Raw genomic sequence first — 15866 nt, 5'->3', positions numbered from 1 at the left:
AGAAAGAAAGAAAGAAAGAAAGAAAGAAAGAAAGAAAGAAAGAAAGAAAGAAAGAAAGAAAGATCGTAAAAGTAGTGAAGGTATATCTGGCCCTTTCTCTGGTGTTGTGGGCTGTGTGGGGTCACTTCCAAGGCGGTTCCCTCTGTTTAACTTCCTCTGTTTGCTGGTCTCCTCAGTGTCTGATTTCCATCTTGACACAGGGAGGGCAGTGGTGGACACTTTTTTTTTTTTTTTTTAGGCTCACTGTTCAGTCGCGCTGTGTGGGGGGAGGGATGCTGCAAACTAATATTACTGGCGTGTGCTTGCAGTATCTTATCCATGCTGGGCTTGCCCCTGCTCGCGGCACACGCCGTTCAGGCTCTACGTTGCTCCGTGGGGGAACCGTCTGAGGCTGGCCCTAGGGTTCATGCACCTCCCTGGTCTAAGCCACTCAGGCTCAGTGCTCAGGAAGCACTCAGAGGGGCAAATTTGGTTGGGCCTGCATTTTGTGCCCTTCCAAGGTCCGAGTAGCTCAGGAGTTTGGCAAGCGCAATTGCTGCAACTTATGGCCTTTCCCTGCTGCTCAGTTTTCTGGGAGTACCGCTGGCGTTCCTTCTCAGGCGGATTATGACTGTCCAGAACCCCCAGAAGTCTTAGTTAGCAAAGAAGCGTGCTTGCATTTTGGTAGGTAATGTCTCTCTTGGGCTGTGATTGCCCCCTTCCAGCCCTTAAGGCTCTGGCTGCCTGTCAGTGGAGGGAGATGGTCTGCAGCCGGCTACTTCCATTCCGTCCTTTGCTCTCTGCGTGGTCCTGGCGGTGTCTTATGTTCGAGCTTTTCATGTGGTAGCTATCCCACAGTCTGGTTTGCTAGCCCAAGTTAGTTTGCTCTGGCCATGCGTGGGGGCATTCCAGCCCAATTCTTACAAAGCACTGCAGCCGCAACTCCCGCTCCTCCCTGCCCAGCCCACACTTGCTAGTGGCGGCTGCAGGTGACTGCTCTGCTTTTCCGCTGAGGGAGTTACTGTTGGGCTCATAATCTGTTGGTTTTAATCATTTATTTATTTTTCCTTCCTGTTATGTTGCCCTCTGTGCTTCCAAGGCTCACCACAGACTCAGCTGTGAGAATGTTTCCTGGTGTTTGGAAACCTCTCTTTTTAAGAGTCTCTTCCCGGGATGGGAATCGCTCCCTCCCTACCTCCTTTGTCCCTTTTTTTGTCTTTTATATTTTTTCCTACCTGTTTTTGAAGCCAATGATCTGCTTTGCTGGGTGCCTGATGTCCTCTGCCAGCATTCAGAAGTTGTTTTGTGGAATTTACTCAGCATTGAAATGTTCTTTTGATGAGGGAGAAAGTGGTCTTTTCATCCTATTCCTCTGCCATCTTCTCCAGTGTCTTCTTCATACTCTATGGGAACTTGAATAGAATTTGTATCCCACTGTTATGTCAAAATTGTACAAATCTTAATTATATTGAATTGGTTCACAGTGCTTTTCAGTCTAATATATGCTTCTACTTGTTTGTATATTCATTCAATTAATTTTTGAGAGTTTGATATTAAAACACCAACTAAATATCTTAATTTACTTATTTAAAAATTGTAATATATAATGGAAATATATATAACTTTGATATGTATTTTCAAAGTCTCCTGCAAATGTGTTAGCATTTTTTTCATAATTTAAAAATTAAAAGAAAGAGTATACATGCAAAAAAAAAGAGAAGATAATTGGCTTATGTTGGAGGATAGAAGATTTCAAATGTGGAAGAAGTTAAATCATTATAGTAAATTAGGCATTAAAGTAGCTTAGATTTGACTGGTAGCAGAGAAAATGCTGACAAGCTGCTGTAACATTCAATAAGTAATGTGTTAAAGGTAGAGCAGACAAGACTTTCAGATAGTTTAGATATAAGGTATGAACTCAAAGGTATGAGGTTAATTGAAATGTGAATCTGAAATACACATACACACACATATGTAATATAAAATAAACTGAGATGTGTGAATTAATAAGAAATTAATGAGGGGCTTCCCTGGCAGTCCAGGGATTGAGACTTCTCTTTCCATTGCAGGGACACCGGTCCAGCCCCTGGATGGGGAGTCAAGATCTCATGTCTCGTGGCCAGAAAACCAAAGCATAGAACAGAAACAGTATCACAGCAAACAATGAAGATGCTAAACACAGTGCACAAGATAAAGAGTGAGAGATCAGTGAGATCATAGTGGGTACCAGACAAAGAAATAACCCTACTACCTACTGTTGATTTGAAACAAAGGAAATGGGAGGGGCAGACTATCAAGGGACTGGGAGAAGTTTATTGCTGCTGGAAAGTAAGTAAGAAATAAGGAAGAAACTGAATCTGAATAAATGTACACAGACTGTCAAGAAGAGTATACTACTCTGATTATGGAATGTTCACCTTTACTGACAAAAATAGAACCAATGTACAGAAAACCAACCATTTTCTCCATTCTCTGATCCAGCATTACGTCATGATCAAACAAAGGCAGTAGTTTGTTTGAGCATTAGTGTTTCCTAGTCCATGGCCTAATGAGGGACACCAAAGAGTTAAGTCAGATTCTATATATTTTAGTAGAGATAGGTGGAGATTGCAGAGCAGCCGAATTGATGCTGCTTGGACTTCAAAACATGCTCATGAAATACATTATCCAGTTTACTCAGCACCACCAGCCATCTGAGGCATCTAGTGAGAATCTTCCATCTCTCAGGGTAGTAACAACTTAGACCTCTCTTTTGAAAACCAGTTTGTTTTAGTGCTGATTTATTTTGTCTATTTTTGAATTTCATACAAACTATTTCTTTTCATATCTGAAAACATAATTATTCTCTTTTTAGAGAGTCTGAAAATGGATATATTTCCCTCACATAATGGCACAGAGACGACTGAGTTTATTCTGCTGGGACTTACCAGTCAGCAAGAGCTGCAGCCCATCCTTTTTATGGTGTTTCTCCTGATTTATCTCATCACCCTGACTGGGAACTTTGGGATGATTCTATTAATCAGATTCACTCCCCAGCTACAAACCCCCATGTACTTTTTCCTCACCCATTTAGCATGTGTAGACATTTTTTACTCTACAAATGTCTCTCCTCAGATGCTCGTTAACTTCTTATCAGAGAAAAAAAACTATTTCCTACGTGGGGTGCCTAGCACAATGTTTTGTTTTTGTGACTCTACTTCTTACTGAGTATTACATGCTTGGTGCTATGGCCTATGACAGGTACATGGCAATCTGCAACCCCCTGCATTACAAGAGAAGGATGTCCAGGTCCCTGCGCATCTGCCTTGTCACTTTCCCCTACCTCTGGGGGTCTATGGTGGGCACAATGCAGGTAATATTGACTTCCCGCTTGTCCTTTTGTGGATCCAACACCATCAACCATTTTTACTGTGCTGACCCGCCCCTCTTAATGTTGACATGTTCTGACACTTACATAAAGCAAACTGCCTTGTTTGTGTCCGCAGGGATTAACCTCACAGGTTCCCTACTCATTATCCTCATCTCCTACGTTTTCATTTTCATCACCGTTATGAGGATCCGTTCCAGCAAAGGGCAGCACAAAGCCTTCTCCACCTGTGGCTCCCACTTGACAGCTGTTACTATGTTCTATGGGTCCCTGACTTGCGTGTATCTGAGACCAGCAAACAAGCAATCTGTGGAACAAGGGAAAATCGTGTCAGTGATTTGCATTTTTGTGAATCCCATGCTAAATCCATTTATTTATAGCCTTAGGAACAATGATGTGAAACAGGCTTTAAGAAGAATATTTATGAAAAACCTTTTTGCAATGAAGAAGAGTTCTCTTTTGACAATTTCCCAGTTAAAAAAAAAAAAAAAAGAAAGAAAGAAAAAAGAAAAAGTGTCTTGAAAGCAACCCCCAAATATACCATCTTGCCTGAAGAATCCAATCCACTCCAGTATTCTTGCCTGGAGAATCCATGGACAGAGGAGCCTGTCAGGCATCAGACTCCTGTCCATGGAGTGGCAAAGAATTGGACCTGACCCAGCACACATGCACATTGACACACATGTTTGCAGAGCTTGGGCTCGATTCTAATGGAAACAAAGAATGGAAGTGTTCTTTGGAAGAAAATACAACAGAAGTCAGTTTCTTATGATTAAGCAGGTTTAAGCTTTTAGTCTCACTCAAGGACTCATTTCCACTTGTTTGGCATATATTTCTTCCTTTTTCTTCCTAAGTCTTCAATATTGAGCATCACTGAGGTACTCTTACCAGCAAATGTGCATTATAGTATATTTCCTCAATAAGAAGCTGATTTACTTCCCTGTGATATATGACATATTCCCTTAATGAGCGCTGATTATCCTCTCAAAAATCTCATTTCTCTAATCTTCAATGTGTGTTCTGAATAAACCTTTGATGAATGCTTGTCTATATCATCTGAATGTAAAAACATATATGTTTTTATCATTGTTGTTCAGTCGCTCAATCATGTCAACTCTTTGTGACCCCATGGACTACAGAACACCAGACTTCTCTGTCCTTCACTATCTCCCAATTATTATTTGAAACAAAAACCCTGATATTGTAATTTTAATAATCCTATAATTTGTTTCATTAGCTTCCTTTAATCAAAGCAGACACCCTTATGAATGGGAGCTACACTTTGCTGACTTGGAGTTTTCATTTCTTATATAAGAGATTTATATCATTTTTCCTACAATATTAAAAATTATTGTGCCATAATTTTACATATTACCTTTCAGTTCTTGTCTATCCACAAACAATTTTAAAATAACAGTTATTCTAATATGCATGGAAACTTGGTTTTAGTGTTCTGAAACTAAGTTGTATTTTCCAGACTGCTTGATAATCTTTGGAATTGATCTTTATTTAAAAGCATGATGTAAATTAACATTGATATGACACACATAGTTCACCACTTCATTTTAATATTTAAGGAGTTTTTGTTTTTTCTACCTTTAGGAAAATCTTTATGCATATAAGTTATGGCTTCTAGTGTATAGTTATTACATTAAGGTGGATTTCCACCATTTTATTCCTAGTTACCTTTATATATATATATATATATATATATATATCTTTTTGGATTTAGTCATGTATGACATCAACCCCAGCAAATGAGTACCCTAATTTTCTCACACCCTTAATAACACTGGAAATATCATTTTATTGTGTGAAGATAGTAGACACAAATGCAACAAAGAAAACATCCATGTATCAAAAACAACTTATTGGAATTCAACTTTTATTTATTTTGCTATTTCTCAATTTTATAGTATAGTATCATAGCTACTGTGATAGTGATATTTAATCTCAAGAAGAAAAAGTTCTTTACTTGGATGAATTTTTTCTTGAGAAGTAAAATAAAAAAAAAAATGGTTCCAGATTAAAAAATAATAGTTAGAAATATTGATGCTCACTTGTCTTTGTCACTCACTCTTAACAAACAAATAAAGATGGCTTGTTTACCCTTGAAGATGTCAACCTATTCATAAGCACCATATTTTTAAAAGGAAAAGGGACAAACAGTAGGAGCTTGAATTACAAGGATCTTGGATCACCAATCAGTTGAATACTTTTAGAGAACAGATTTTGAACCCCTGCTTTTTTCTATTTTCATATTCCAATATTACTATTAATAAATAAAGATCCTTTAATTTTATATTTTGGGATTGGATGAGTTTGGAAATATTCATTTTCCATCTTTTTGCTTATTTAAATACAATAATTGATTATCATGGAAAATTGGTACACAGAAGGAACTAATTTTACTTTTCCTAAGCCTAGTATTTTACAAAGTCATCATCATATACATATCAATGTGACCTTATTCTTCATAAAGTAACATAAAATACTTTGACCTTTTCTTAATTGGAAACTTCTTTAATGTCTGTGTAACATTCTAATGCAAAGTCCATCACGTGATAGTCAAATTCCTCTTTATAATCACAACCAACGCACCCTTGCAGGTGTTCTAGTTACATACATACAGCCTCTGGTCTGTCTGGCGTCCGCCTGTGCCTAACCCAGTATTGAATGCAGGTAGTCCTCACCTTGCACATTGCTGAGGTCACACAAAGTGAGGACACATTTCCAGGTTCTATGGTTTCAGTTAGATGAGATCATGCAACATGAAAGCTGTCTGTTTTAATATATCACTTGTTTCCTTTCTCTCAAATATGAAACATATTATACTAACGTCTTCACTTAGTTTTCTCATTGTGCCTCAGCACATGCTTAAAATTGAATTTATTGAAAGTGTACATTTCTAAGACTCTTGAAACATGTTAAATTTCTAGAAAAAAAATGTGTATTATTATTCTTGATATAATCAGTGTATGAAACACAGGTCTTTTTAAACTTTTAAATACAGATACAAAGAGCAATATTTTAATTCATATTTTTATTAACAATAATTTTATTCACTAATTTTAACATTTGTTAATTTTTATCAATTCAATTTGCATAGCCTTCAATGTCATTATCCATATGATTTCTATGAAATTAATAACATCATATTCTTGTACTATTTTCACTTTTTCTTATTTGCAATAAAATCTTTGTCAACTTGGATGGTGCTTAGTTTTAAATTATTTATGACAAAATCCAAGAGACTCAGACTTAGAGAACAAACTAATGGTTGCCAAGAGGGAAGGCTGGGACAGAGAGAGAGATTGGGAGTTTGGGATTGACATGTGCACATTATTATATTTAAAATAGGTAAACAATAAGGACCCTGTGTGTTAGCCCAGAGAACTCTGACACATGTACATATATAACTGGAAAAAATATTATATAGCTAAAAGCATCTGATTTATATTATTCTGGGATACATTTGAAAGTGAAAAATATTGAAGATGAATTTTCTCTGTGCCTGCATCCTCAGTCGCTTCAGGCTTGTCTGACTGTTTGCGTGACCCTATGGACTGCAGCCACCAGGCTCCTCTGTCTATGGGATTCTCTAGGCATGAATTCTGGAGTGGGTTGCCATTTTCTCCTCTAGGAGATTTTCCTGACCCAGGAATCTCTTGTGGTCCCCGCATTGCAGGTGGGTTCTTTACCACTGAGCTACAAGGGAAGCCCAGATTTTCTCTACTAGAAATTAAAACACCAATCTATAGCAAGTTTAGGAATTTTGCTTAAAATGCAAAATATACAGTATAATATATTGGCTTAATCAACATACTGGTTAAAGAAGAAATAACAATAAACATATTTAGTGTCCAATGAAGATAATATCAGAAATTAGTGAGAAATGAAAGACAGCTTGATAAATTGTAGGAGGAAATGGATAAAAATGTGAGAGAAAAGTTATATGCAATATTACAACATACAACAAAATTGTATCTAGAATGAAAGTGGAAGTGAGAGTGTTACTTGCTTAGTTGTGTCCTACTCTTTGCTACCCCATGGACTGTAGCCCACCAGGCTCCTCTGCCCATGGAATTCTCCAGGCTAGAATACTGGAGATGCTGCCATTTCCTTTTCCAGAAGGTCTTCCCAACGCAGGATCAAATCTGGATCTCCTGAATTGCAGGTAGATTATTTACCATCTGAGCCACCAATAAGCCACATTTAGAATAATTTGAGATATCTCTATAAAAATGGCAATAAAAATAAAGAACATAATATAATAACTTGTTTTATTACAGAAATCATGTATAGTGGAGAAAAGACCTACAACTAAAAAAAGAAAAAAAACTATATATATATATATTCTAATGGGAGGAATCGTCAGAAATAAGATCAATGGCAAAATCAATCAACATAATGTATATCATTTATTTGTTAAACATTTCTTTTGTTTTAATTAAAGCATATTCTTTCCCTAAGAACTTTAGTTGAGAAAACAAGGAAGCAAATCATTTTAGCTGATATTTTCTAATATTTTAAGGTACATTTATGTGATTACTCTCAAATATTAATTAATAGTCATAAGTATAAATGTCCAATGCTTTCTGGAGAAAAAAATTACCTTATAAAAACTTGGGCAGGTCTTTAAAAAATTCAAAATCTTTAATTCAAAAATTATACATTTTGAATATCCTCAAGAAACAGAGGGATCTGTACATACAAATGTGAGTCAATTATCAACATAAAAAATGGGATACATTGACATAATTAAATAATGGTTTGCAATATAAACTAAATAAAAAATATATATATATACACCAAAACTCAGAGCACTTTTCTTTAACAGGAGATTACAAGTAAATTGTGCTTTCTTTCCAAAATTGAAATTTAATTTTATCTAGAATAATTCAGGGATTGCCTGATAGCTCAATTGGTAAAGAATCTGTCAAGATTTCAGTACTTTTCAATTTATGTATCTTAAAATGAATTGAAATATTTTTGTAATTAAGTTCAATTCTTTAATTCTGTGTATTCAGTTCAGTTCTGTTCAGTCACTCAGTCGTGTCCGATTCTTTGCGACCCCATGAATCGCAGCACACCAGGCCTCCCTGTCCATCAACAACTCCCAGAGATCACTCAAACTCACGTCCATCGAGTCGGTGATGCCATCCAGCCATCTCATCCTCTGTCGTCACCTTCTCCTCCTGCCCCCAATCCCTCCCAGCATCAGAGTCATTTTCAATGAGTCAACTCTTTGCATGAGGTGGCCAAAGTACTGGAGTTTCAGCTTTAGCATCATTCCTTCCAAAGAACACCCAGGGCTGATCTTTATAATGGACTGGTTGGATCTCCTTGCAGTCCAATGGACTCTCAAGAGTATTCTCCAACACCACAGTTCAAAAGCATTGGTAACGATAACCCTGTATGAGAGACAGCAAAAGAGACACAGATGTATAGAACAGTCTTTTGGACTCTGTGGGAGAAGGAGAGGGTGGGATGATTTGGGAGAATGGCATTAAAACATGTATAATATCATATAAAATGAATTGTCAGTCTAGGTTCGATACAGGATACAGGATGTTGGGGCTGGTGCACTGGGATGACCCAGAGGGATGGTATTGGGAGGGAGGTGGGAGGGGGTTCAGGATTGGGAAAACGTGTACACCGTGGCAGATTCATGTTGAAGTATGGCAAAACCAATACAATATTGTAAAGTAAAAAAAGAAAAGAAAAGAAAAAAGAAAAAAAAAGTATCAATTCTTGGGCACTCAGCTTTCTTCACAGTCTAACTCTCACATCCATACATGACCACTGGAAAAACCATAACCTTGACTAGATGGACCTTTGTTGGCAAAGTAATGTCTCTGCTTTTGTATATGCTATCTAGGGTGGTCATAACTTTCCTTCCGAGGAGTAAGTGTCTTTTAATTTCATGGCTGCAGTCACCATCTGCAGTGATTTTGGAGATCCAAAAAATAAAGTCTGACACTTTTTCCACTGTTTCCCTATCTATTTCCCATGAAGTGATGGGACTGGATGCCATGATCTTCGTTTTCTGAATGTTGAGCTTTAGGGCAACTTTTTCACTCTCCTCTTTCACTTTCATCAAGAGGCTTTTTAGTTCCTCTTCACTTTCTGCCATAAGGGTGGTGTTATCTGCATATTTGAGGTTATTGATATTTGTCCTGAAAATCTTGATTTCAGCTTGTGCTTCTTGCATCCCAGCGTTTCTCATGATGTACTCTGCATAGAAGTTAAATAAGCAGAGTGACAATATACATCCTTGATGTACTCCTTTTCCTATTTGGAACCAATTTATTGTTTCATGTCCAGTTCGAACTGTTGCTTCCTGACCTGCATATAGATTTCACAAAAGGCATGTCAAGTGGTCTGTATTTCAATCTCTTTCAGAATTTTCCACAGTTTATTGTGATCCTCACAGTCAAAGGTTTTGGCATAGTCAATAAAGCAGAAATAGAAGGTTTTCTGGAACTCTCTTGATTTTTCCATAATCCAGTAGATGTTGGCAATTTGATCTCTGGTTCCTCTGCCTTTTCTAAAACTATCTTGAACATCTGGATGTTCACGGTTCACATACTGGCGAAGCCTGGATTGGAGAATTTTGAGCATTACTTTACTAGCATGTGAGATGAGTGCAATTGTGCGGTAGTTTGAGCATTCTTTGGCATTGCCTTTCTTTGGGATTGGAATGAAAACTGACCGTTTCCAGTCCTGTGGCCACTGCTGAGATTTCCAAATTTGCTGGCATATTGAGTGTAGCACTGTCATGGCATCATATTTCAGGATTTGAAATAGCTCAACTGGAATTCCATCACCTCCACTAGCTTTGTTCATAGTGATGCTTTCTAAGGCCCACTTGACTTCACATTCTAGGATGTTTGGCTCTAGGTGAGTGATCATACCATAGTTATTATCTGGGTCATGAAGATCTTTTTGTACAGTTCTTCTGTGTATTCTTGCCACCTCTTCTTAATATCTTCTGCTTCTGTTAGGTCCATATCATCTCTGTTCTTTATCGAGCCCATTTTTGCATGAAATGTTCCCTTGGCATCTCTAATTTTCTTGAAGAGATCTTTAGTCTTTCGCATTCTGTTGTTTTCCTCTATTTCTTTACATTGATGGCTGAAGAAGGCTTTCTTATCTCTTCTTGCTATTCTTTGGAACTCTCCATTCAGATGCTTATATTTTTCCTTTTTTTCCTTTGCTTTTTGCTTCTCTTCTATTCACAGCTATTTGTAAGGCCTCCCTAGACAGCCATTTTGCTTTTTTGCATTTCTTTTCCATGGGGATGGTCTTGAACCCTCTCTCCTGTACAATGACACGAACCTCATTCCATAGTTCATCAGGCACTCTATCTATCAGGCACTCTATCTATCATATGTCATACCTGAGTGGTCTAGTGGTTTTCCCTACTTTCTTCAATTTAAGTCTGAATTTGGCAATAAGGAGTTCATGATCTGAGCCACAGTCAGCTCCTGGTCTTGTTTTCATTGACTGTATAGAGTTTCTCCATCTTTGGTTGCAAAGAATATAATCAATCTGATATCAGTGTTGACCATCTGGTGATGTCCATGTGTAGAGTCTTCTCTTGTGTTGTTGGAAGAGGGTGTTTGCTATGACCAGTGCATTTTCTTGGCAAAATTCTATTAGTCTTTGCCCTGCTTCATTCCGCATTCCAAGGCCAAATTTGCCTGTTACTTCAGGTGTTTCTTGACTTCCTCCTTTTGCATTCCAGTCCCCTATAATGAAAAGGACATCTTTTTTGGGTGTTAGTTTTAAAAGGTCTTGTTGGTCTTCACAGAACCATTCAACTTCATTTTCTTCAGCATTACTGGTTGGGGCATAGACTTGGGTTATTGTGATATTGAATGGTTTGCCTTGTAAACGAACAGAGATCATTCTGTCATTTTTGAGATTGCATCCAAGTACTGCATTTTCAGACTCTTTTGTTAACCATGATGGCCACTCCATTTCTTCTAAGGGATTCCTGCCCACAGTAGTAGATATAATGGTCATCCTTTCAAGCATGGGTGGCTGCAATGGTGCACAAGAGTGGCCAAGAGAAGCTACCCCACGTCCCAGGTCAGGGGCAGTGACCGGGAGGAGCTACCCACGTCTGAGGTCAGCGTGGCAGCTGAGAGAAGCTACCTTGTGTCTGAGGTCAGGGGTGGCAGCCAAGAGTGGCAGGCTGCGACAGCACAGGAGCAGCCGAGAGGAGCTACTCCATGTCGAGGTCAGGGCCAGTGGCCGGGAGGAGCTACCCCATGCCCAAGGCCAGGGGCGGTGAGTGGTAGGAGCAACCCCACATCCAAGGAGCGGTGGCTTCATGGGCATAGGGGGGCCTAGAGGAGCTATTCCACATTTAAGGTCAGGAGGGGCGGTGATGAGCATATACCCCTCATCCACGGCTTTGATGGAGCAGCCGTGAAGAGATGCCCCATGTCCAAGGTATGAGAAACCCAAGTAAGATGGTAGGTGTTGCAAGAGGGCATCAGAGGGCAGACACACTGAAACCATACTCACAGAAAACTAGTCAATCTAATCACACTAGGACCACAGCCTTGTCTAACTCAATGAAACTAAGCCATGCGATGTGGGGCCACCCAAGACAAGTGGGTCATGGTGGAAAGGTCTGACAGAATGTGGTCCACTGGAGAAGGGAATGGCAAACCACTTTAGTATTCTTGCCTTGAGAACCCCATGAATAGTATGAAAAGGCAAAATGATAGGATACTGAAAGGGGAACTCCTCAGGTCAGTAGGTGCCCAATATGCTACTGGAGATCAGTGGAGAAATAACTCCAGAAAGAATGAAGGGATGGAGCCAAAGCAAAAACAATACCCAGCTGTGGATGTGACTGGTGATAGAAGCAAGGTCTGATGCTGTAAAGAGCAATATTGCATAGGAACCTGGAATGTTAGGTCCATGAATCATGGCAAATTGAAAGTGGTCAAACAGGAGATGGCAAGAGTGAATGTTGACATTCTAGGAATCAGCAAACTAAAATGGACTGGAATGGGTGAATTTAAGTTAGATTCTGTGTATTATATTACATTAGAAACAATGTTCACTAAAATTACATAGTCTGTAGAAAGTTACAAGCCCAATACTATCAAGTAAAAATTAATCTTCAAACTTATACATAGCAAATGCTTCCAGCTTTGTCATATTAATTGTAAGAATAAATAAATGTTTTAACTTATTGAGAAAAATAGAACAACTAAATACAGAAGCTATACTTTGATTTGGGACATACTACTGATGAATGTTACTCCCTCACTTCTGTCTGCTTTTTTATTTATTTATAAATAATAGGTTTTGATAGAATTAGCCTTAATCAACTGAGACTTAAGAATGAAGCCCAGGTTTCTAAAACTTCAGGTTATTTGGATGATTTTCTGGAAAATGATTTGAACACATTACAGTAAATATAGCAGTTTCTTTCATATGACCACTTATTATTATGGTTAAAATCAGAATGCACAATATTAGAATACTTACATATGAATGTGAGACTTGGATTATAAAGAAAGCTGAGTGCCGAAGAATTGATGCTTATGAACTGTGGTGTTGGAGAAGACTCTTGAGAGTCCCTTGCACTGCAAGGAGATCCAACCAGTCCATCCTAAAGGAAATCGGTCCTGGGTGTTCATTGGAAGGACTGATGTTGAAGCTGAAATGCCAATGCTTTGGCCACCTGATGAGAAGAACTGCCTCATTTGAAAAGACCCTGATGCCAGGAAAGATTGAAGGAAGGAGGAGAAGGGGACGGCAGAGGATGAGATGATTGGATGGCATCACTGACTCAATGGACATGAGTCTGAGTGAACTCCAGGAGTTGGTGATGAACAGGGAGACCTGGCATGCTGCGGTCCATGGAGTCCAAGAGTTGGACATGACTGAGCAACTGAACTGAACTGAACTGAACTGAAGCATTCAAGGCCATTTAAAATTAAATATATGTTTCAATATAGAACAATATACCTCACTAATAATGCAAGGATCAGTGTGGATGAATTATGTATCTTTTTATATAACTTTCTTTGCTATTGATTTTCTCAAAAGATGGCTTCCCTTGTATCTCAATTGGAAAAGAATCCAACTGCAATGCAGGAGACCACAGTTCTATTCCTGGGTCGGGAAGATCCACTGGGGAAGGGATATACGATCCACTCCAGTATTCTTAGGATTCCCTGGTGGCCCAGCTGGTAAAGAATCAGCCTGCATTGTGGGAGACCTGGTTTGGATCCCTGGGTTGGGAAGATCTCCAGAAGGGAAAGGCTACCCACTCCAGTATTCTGGCCAGGAGAATTTCATGGACTGTATAACCCATGGGGGTACCAAAGAGTTGGACACGACTGAGGGACTTTCTCTTCTCAAAAGATATTTTGGAAACTATTGGAACAGACTTGTCTAGAAAATAATGAGCAACTACTTTTGTATTTTTTTTAATTGTTAGAATATTGCTTTACAGTGTTGAGCTGATTTCTGCCATATTTATGAACCAAATAAAACATCACTGTTCACTTTTAGAAAGATATCTACACACCTCTTCATTTGTATATTGTTTTAGGGCATTTTTGTGTCTACAGAAGCCAATTGCTAGGCTATGTTTACTCAATAAATTTATTCTAATTTAAATCAAAAACATGAAAAAACATATCTAGACTGTCATTATACTATATTAATGACTGAATTGGATCCCTATTCCTGGAAGTTCACAAACAGGTGTTGAAAGTTCATTTTCAAAATTGCAAACACAACCAATATTTATAAATGGGTAAAAAGTTTCTCAGGATATCTGTAATATTGGTTGGGAAAAAATTTATAAATAATTTAAAGCTATGGGTGATCCGTGTACTTCAAATTTCCCTAGTCAGGCATTGGAGTGATTGTTCTACATCACATATTGAAGCAGAAACTTTTTCATAAATTTTTAAAAGAAGCTAAAAAGCAATCATCCTATTTTGAGCCTCACTATGGCTCTGTAGACCATTTAATTCAAAGAAGATGGATTGGCAGTGTTCATATCAGAGTGAATTAATATTAATATAGTACTTATCCTCAAGTGAATAAATTTAGTAAAATATTAAATGGGGTTATTGAAAACATTTGTCTTTAAAGTATAAATTTTGAGGAGAAATTATGCAATATCAGTGAGAACTCATGAAGATAAACTAATAGTGACAATAGACTAATAGGCTTTTCCTTTGAAGGAACGCCTGCGTTATTACAGACACCTTAAATATGAATAAGTGCCTAAACTGTACTTCTATGAAAAAAAAGTTACCTTAATCATATGCCTCATGGCATGGATCACATGCTTGTTCCTTAGACTGTATATCAATGGGTTCAACATTGGGCTCAAAAACGTATAAAAAACTGCAAGTATTTTGGACTCCTCTACAGAGTTCTTAGATGGAGGCCTTAAGTACATGCAGAAGAGGGTTCCATAAAATAGAGTGACTGTTGTCAGGTGGGAACCACAAGTAGAAAAGGCTTTGTACCTGCCTTTTGCAGAATGGATCTTCAAGATGGATGCAATGATGAAAATGTAGGACAGAAGAATGATGAAGAGAGAACTTAAGAGAGTGAAACCAGCAACCACAAACATTGCCATCTTTTTGACATAAGTGTCAGAGCAGGCCAACATTATCAGAGGAGGATCAGCACAGTAGAAATGGTTGATTTCAAGGGAGTCACAGAAGGACAAGTGAAAGGTCAGCAGAGCCTGAGAGAGACCATTGAGGAGACCACAAGTATAAGGGACTGTGACTAGAAAGATGCAAACATCCTTGGACATCCTGGTGCTGTAATGTAGAGGGCTGCAGATGGCTACATAGCGATCCAAGGCCATTGAAGCAAGGAGATAAAGTTCAGTGATCACCAGGGCAATGAAGAGAAGACACTGTGTGAAGCATCCAGCATAGGAGATGGTCTTCTGGTCTGAGAGGAAATTGTGCATCATATTTGGAGTAACATTGGAGGAATAGCAAAGGTCTACAAAGGAGAGGTGGCTGAGGAAGAAATACATGGGAGTCTGGAGGTGGGAATTGGTCCTGATCAGCACGATCATGGTCAGATTTCCCAACACTGTGATTAGGTAGATCACCAGGAACACCCCAAACAGAGCCTTCTGTAGTATTGGGTCATCTGTGAGTCCCAGGAGAATGAATTCAGTCACTATTGTGTGATTTGGGGAAAACATATTCTTATTCCTTGAGAACTGAAAGTGACAAAGAAAGTGAAGAATTCTGTATGATACAGGCTCTGCATTCATTCCATACCTTTTACATTTACTCATTGATCAATTCATCTGTGAAGAAATTTCTATTTTCAACAAATTCATCAGGATTTCTGCACAAATATTTAATCCTATATCTCAGTACTATTCTGCTTTATCTCACTGTATCTCAATCTAACCCTTGTTTGTATATATACATATATCATTAATCAAATATTGGTATATAATATTATATATTACATATAATAATTTTATGTTAAT

At 38.2% G+C, this 15866-nt stretch overlaps 1 protein-coding gene and 1 pseudogene across 1 annotated transcript; both read right to left on the bottom strand.

The window, feature by feature from the left end:
• The window catches only part of LOC120882208, a 933819-nt pseudogene that overhangs the window by 197801 nt on the left and 720152 nt on the right, over positions 1-15866 (bottom strand).
• On the bottom strand, positions 3485-15569 carry LOC120859216 (olfactory receptor 5M10-like). Its single transcript, XM_040235404.1, has 3 exons — positions 14652-15569; positions 5407-5471; positions 3485-3653 (listed from the first exon to the last, which is right to left on the bottom strand). Exons 1-3 carry the CDS (start codon positions 15567-15569, stop codon positions 3485-3487), a joined length of 1152 nt encoding a protein of 383 aa, XP_040091338.1.

This window comes from Oryx dammah, unplaced genomic scaffold (genome assembly GCF_014754425.2).
Source record: "Oryx dammah isolate SB20612 unplaced genomic scaffold, SCBI_Odam_1.1 HiC_scaffold_2, whole genome shotgun sequence".
In the NCBI taxonomy this organism is placed as follows: Eukaryota; Metazoa; Chordata; class Mammalia; order Artiodactyla; family Bovidae; genus Oryx; species Oryx dammah.
Note: the sequence above shows the minus strand (reverse complement) of the source record. Positions and strands in the feature narration are given on the sequence as shown.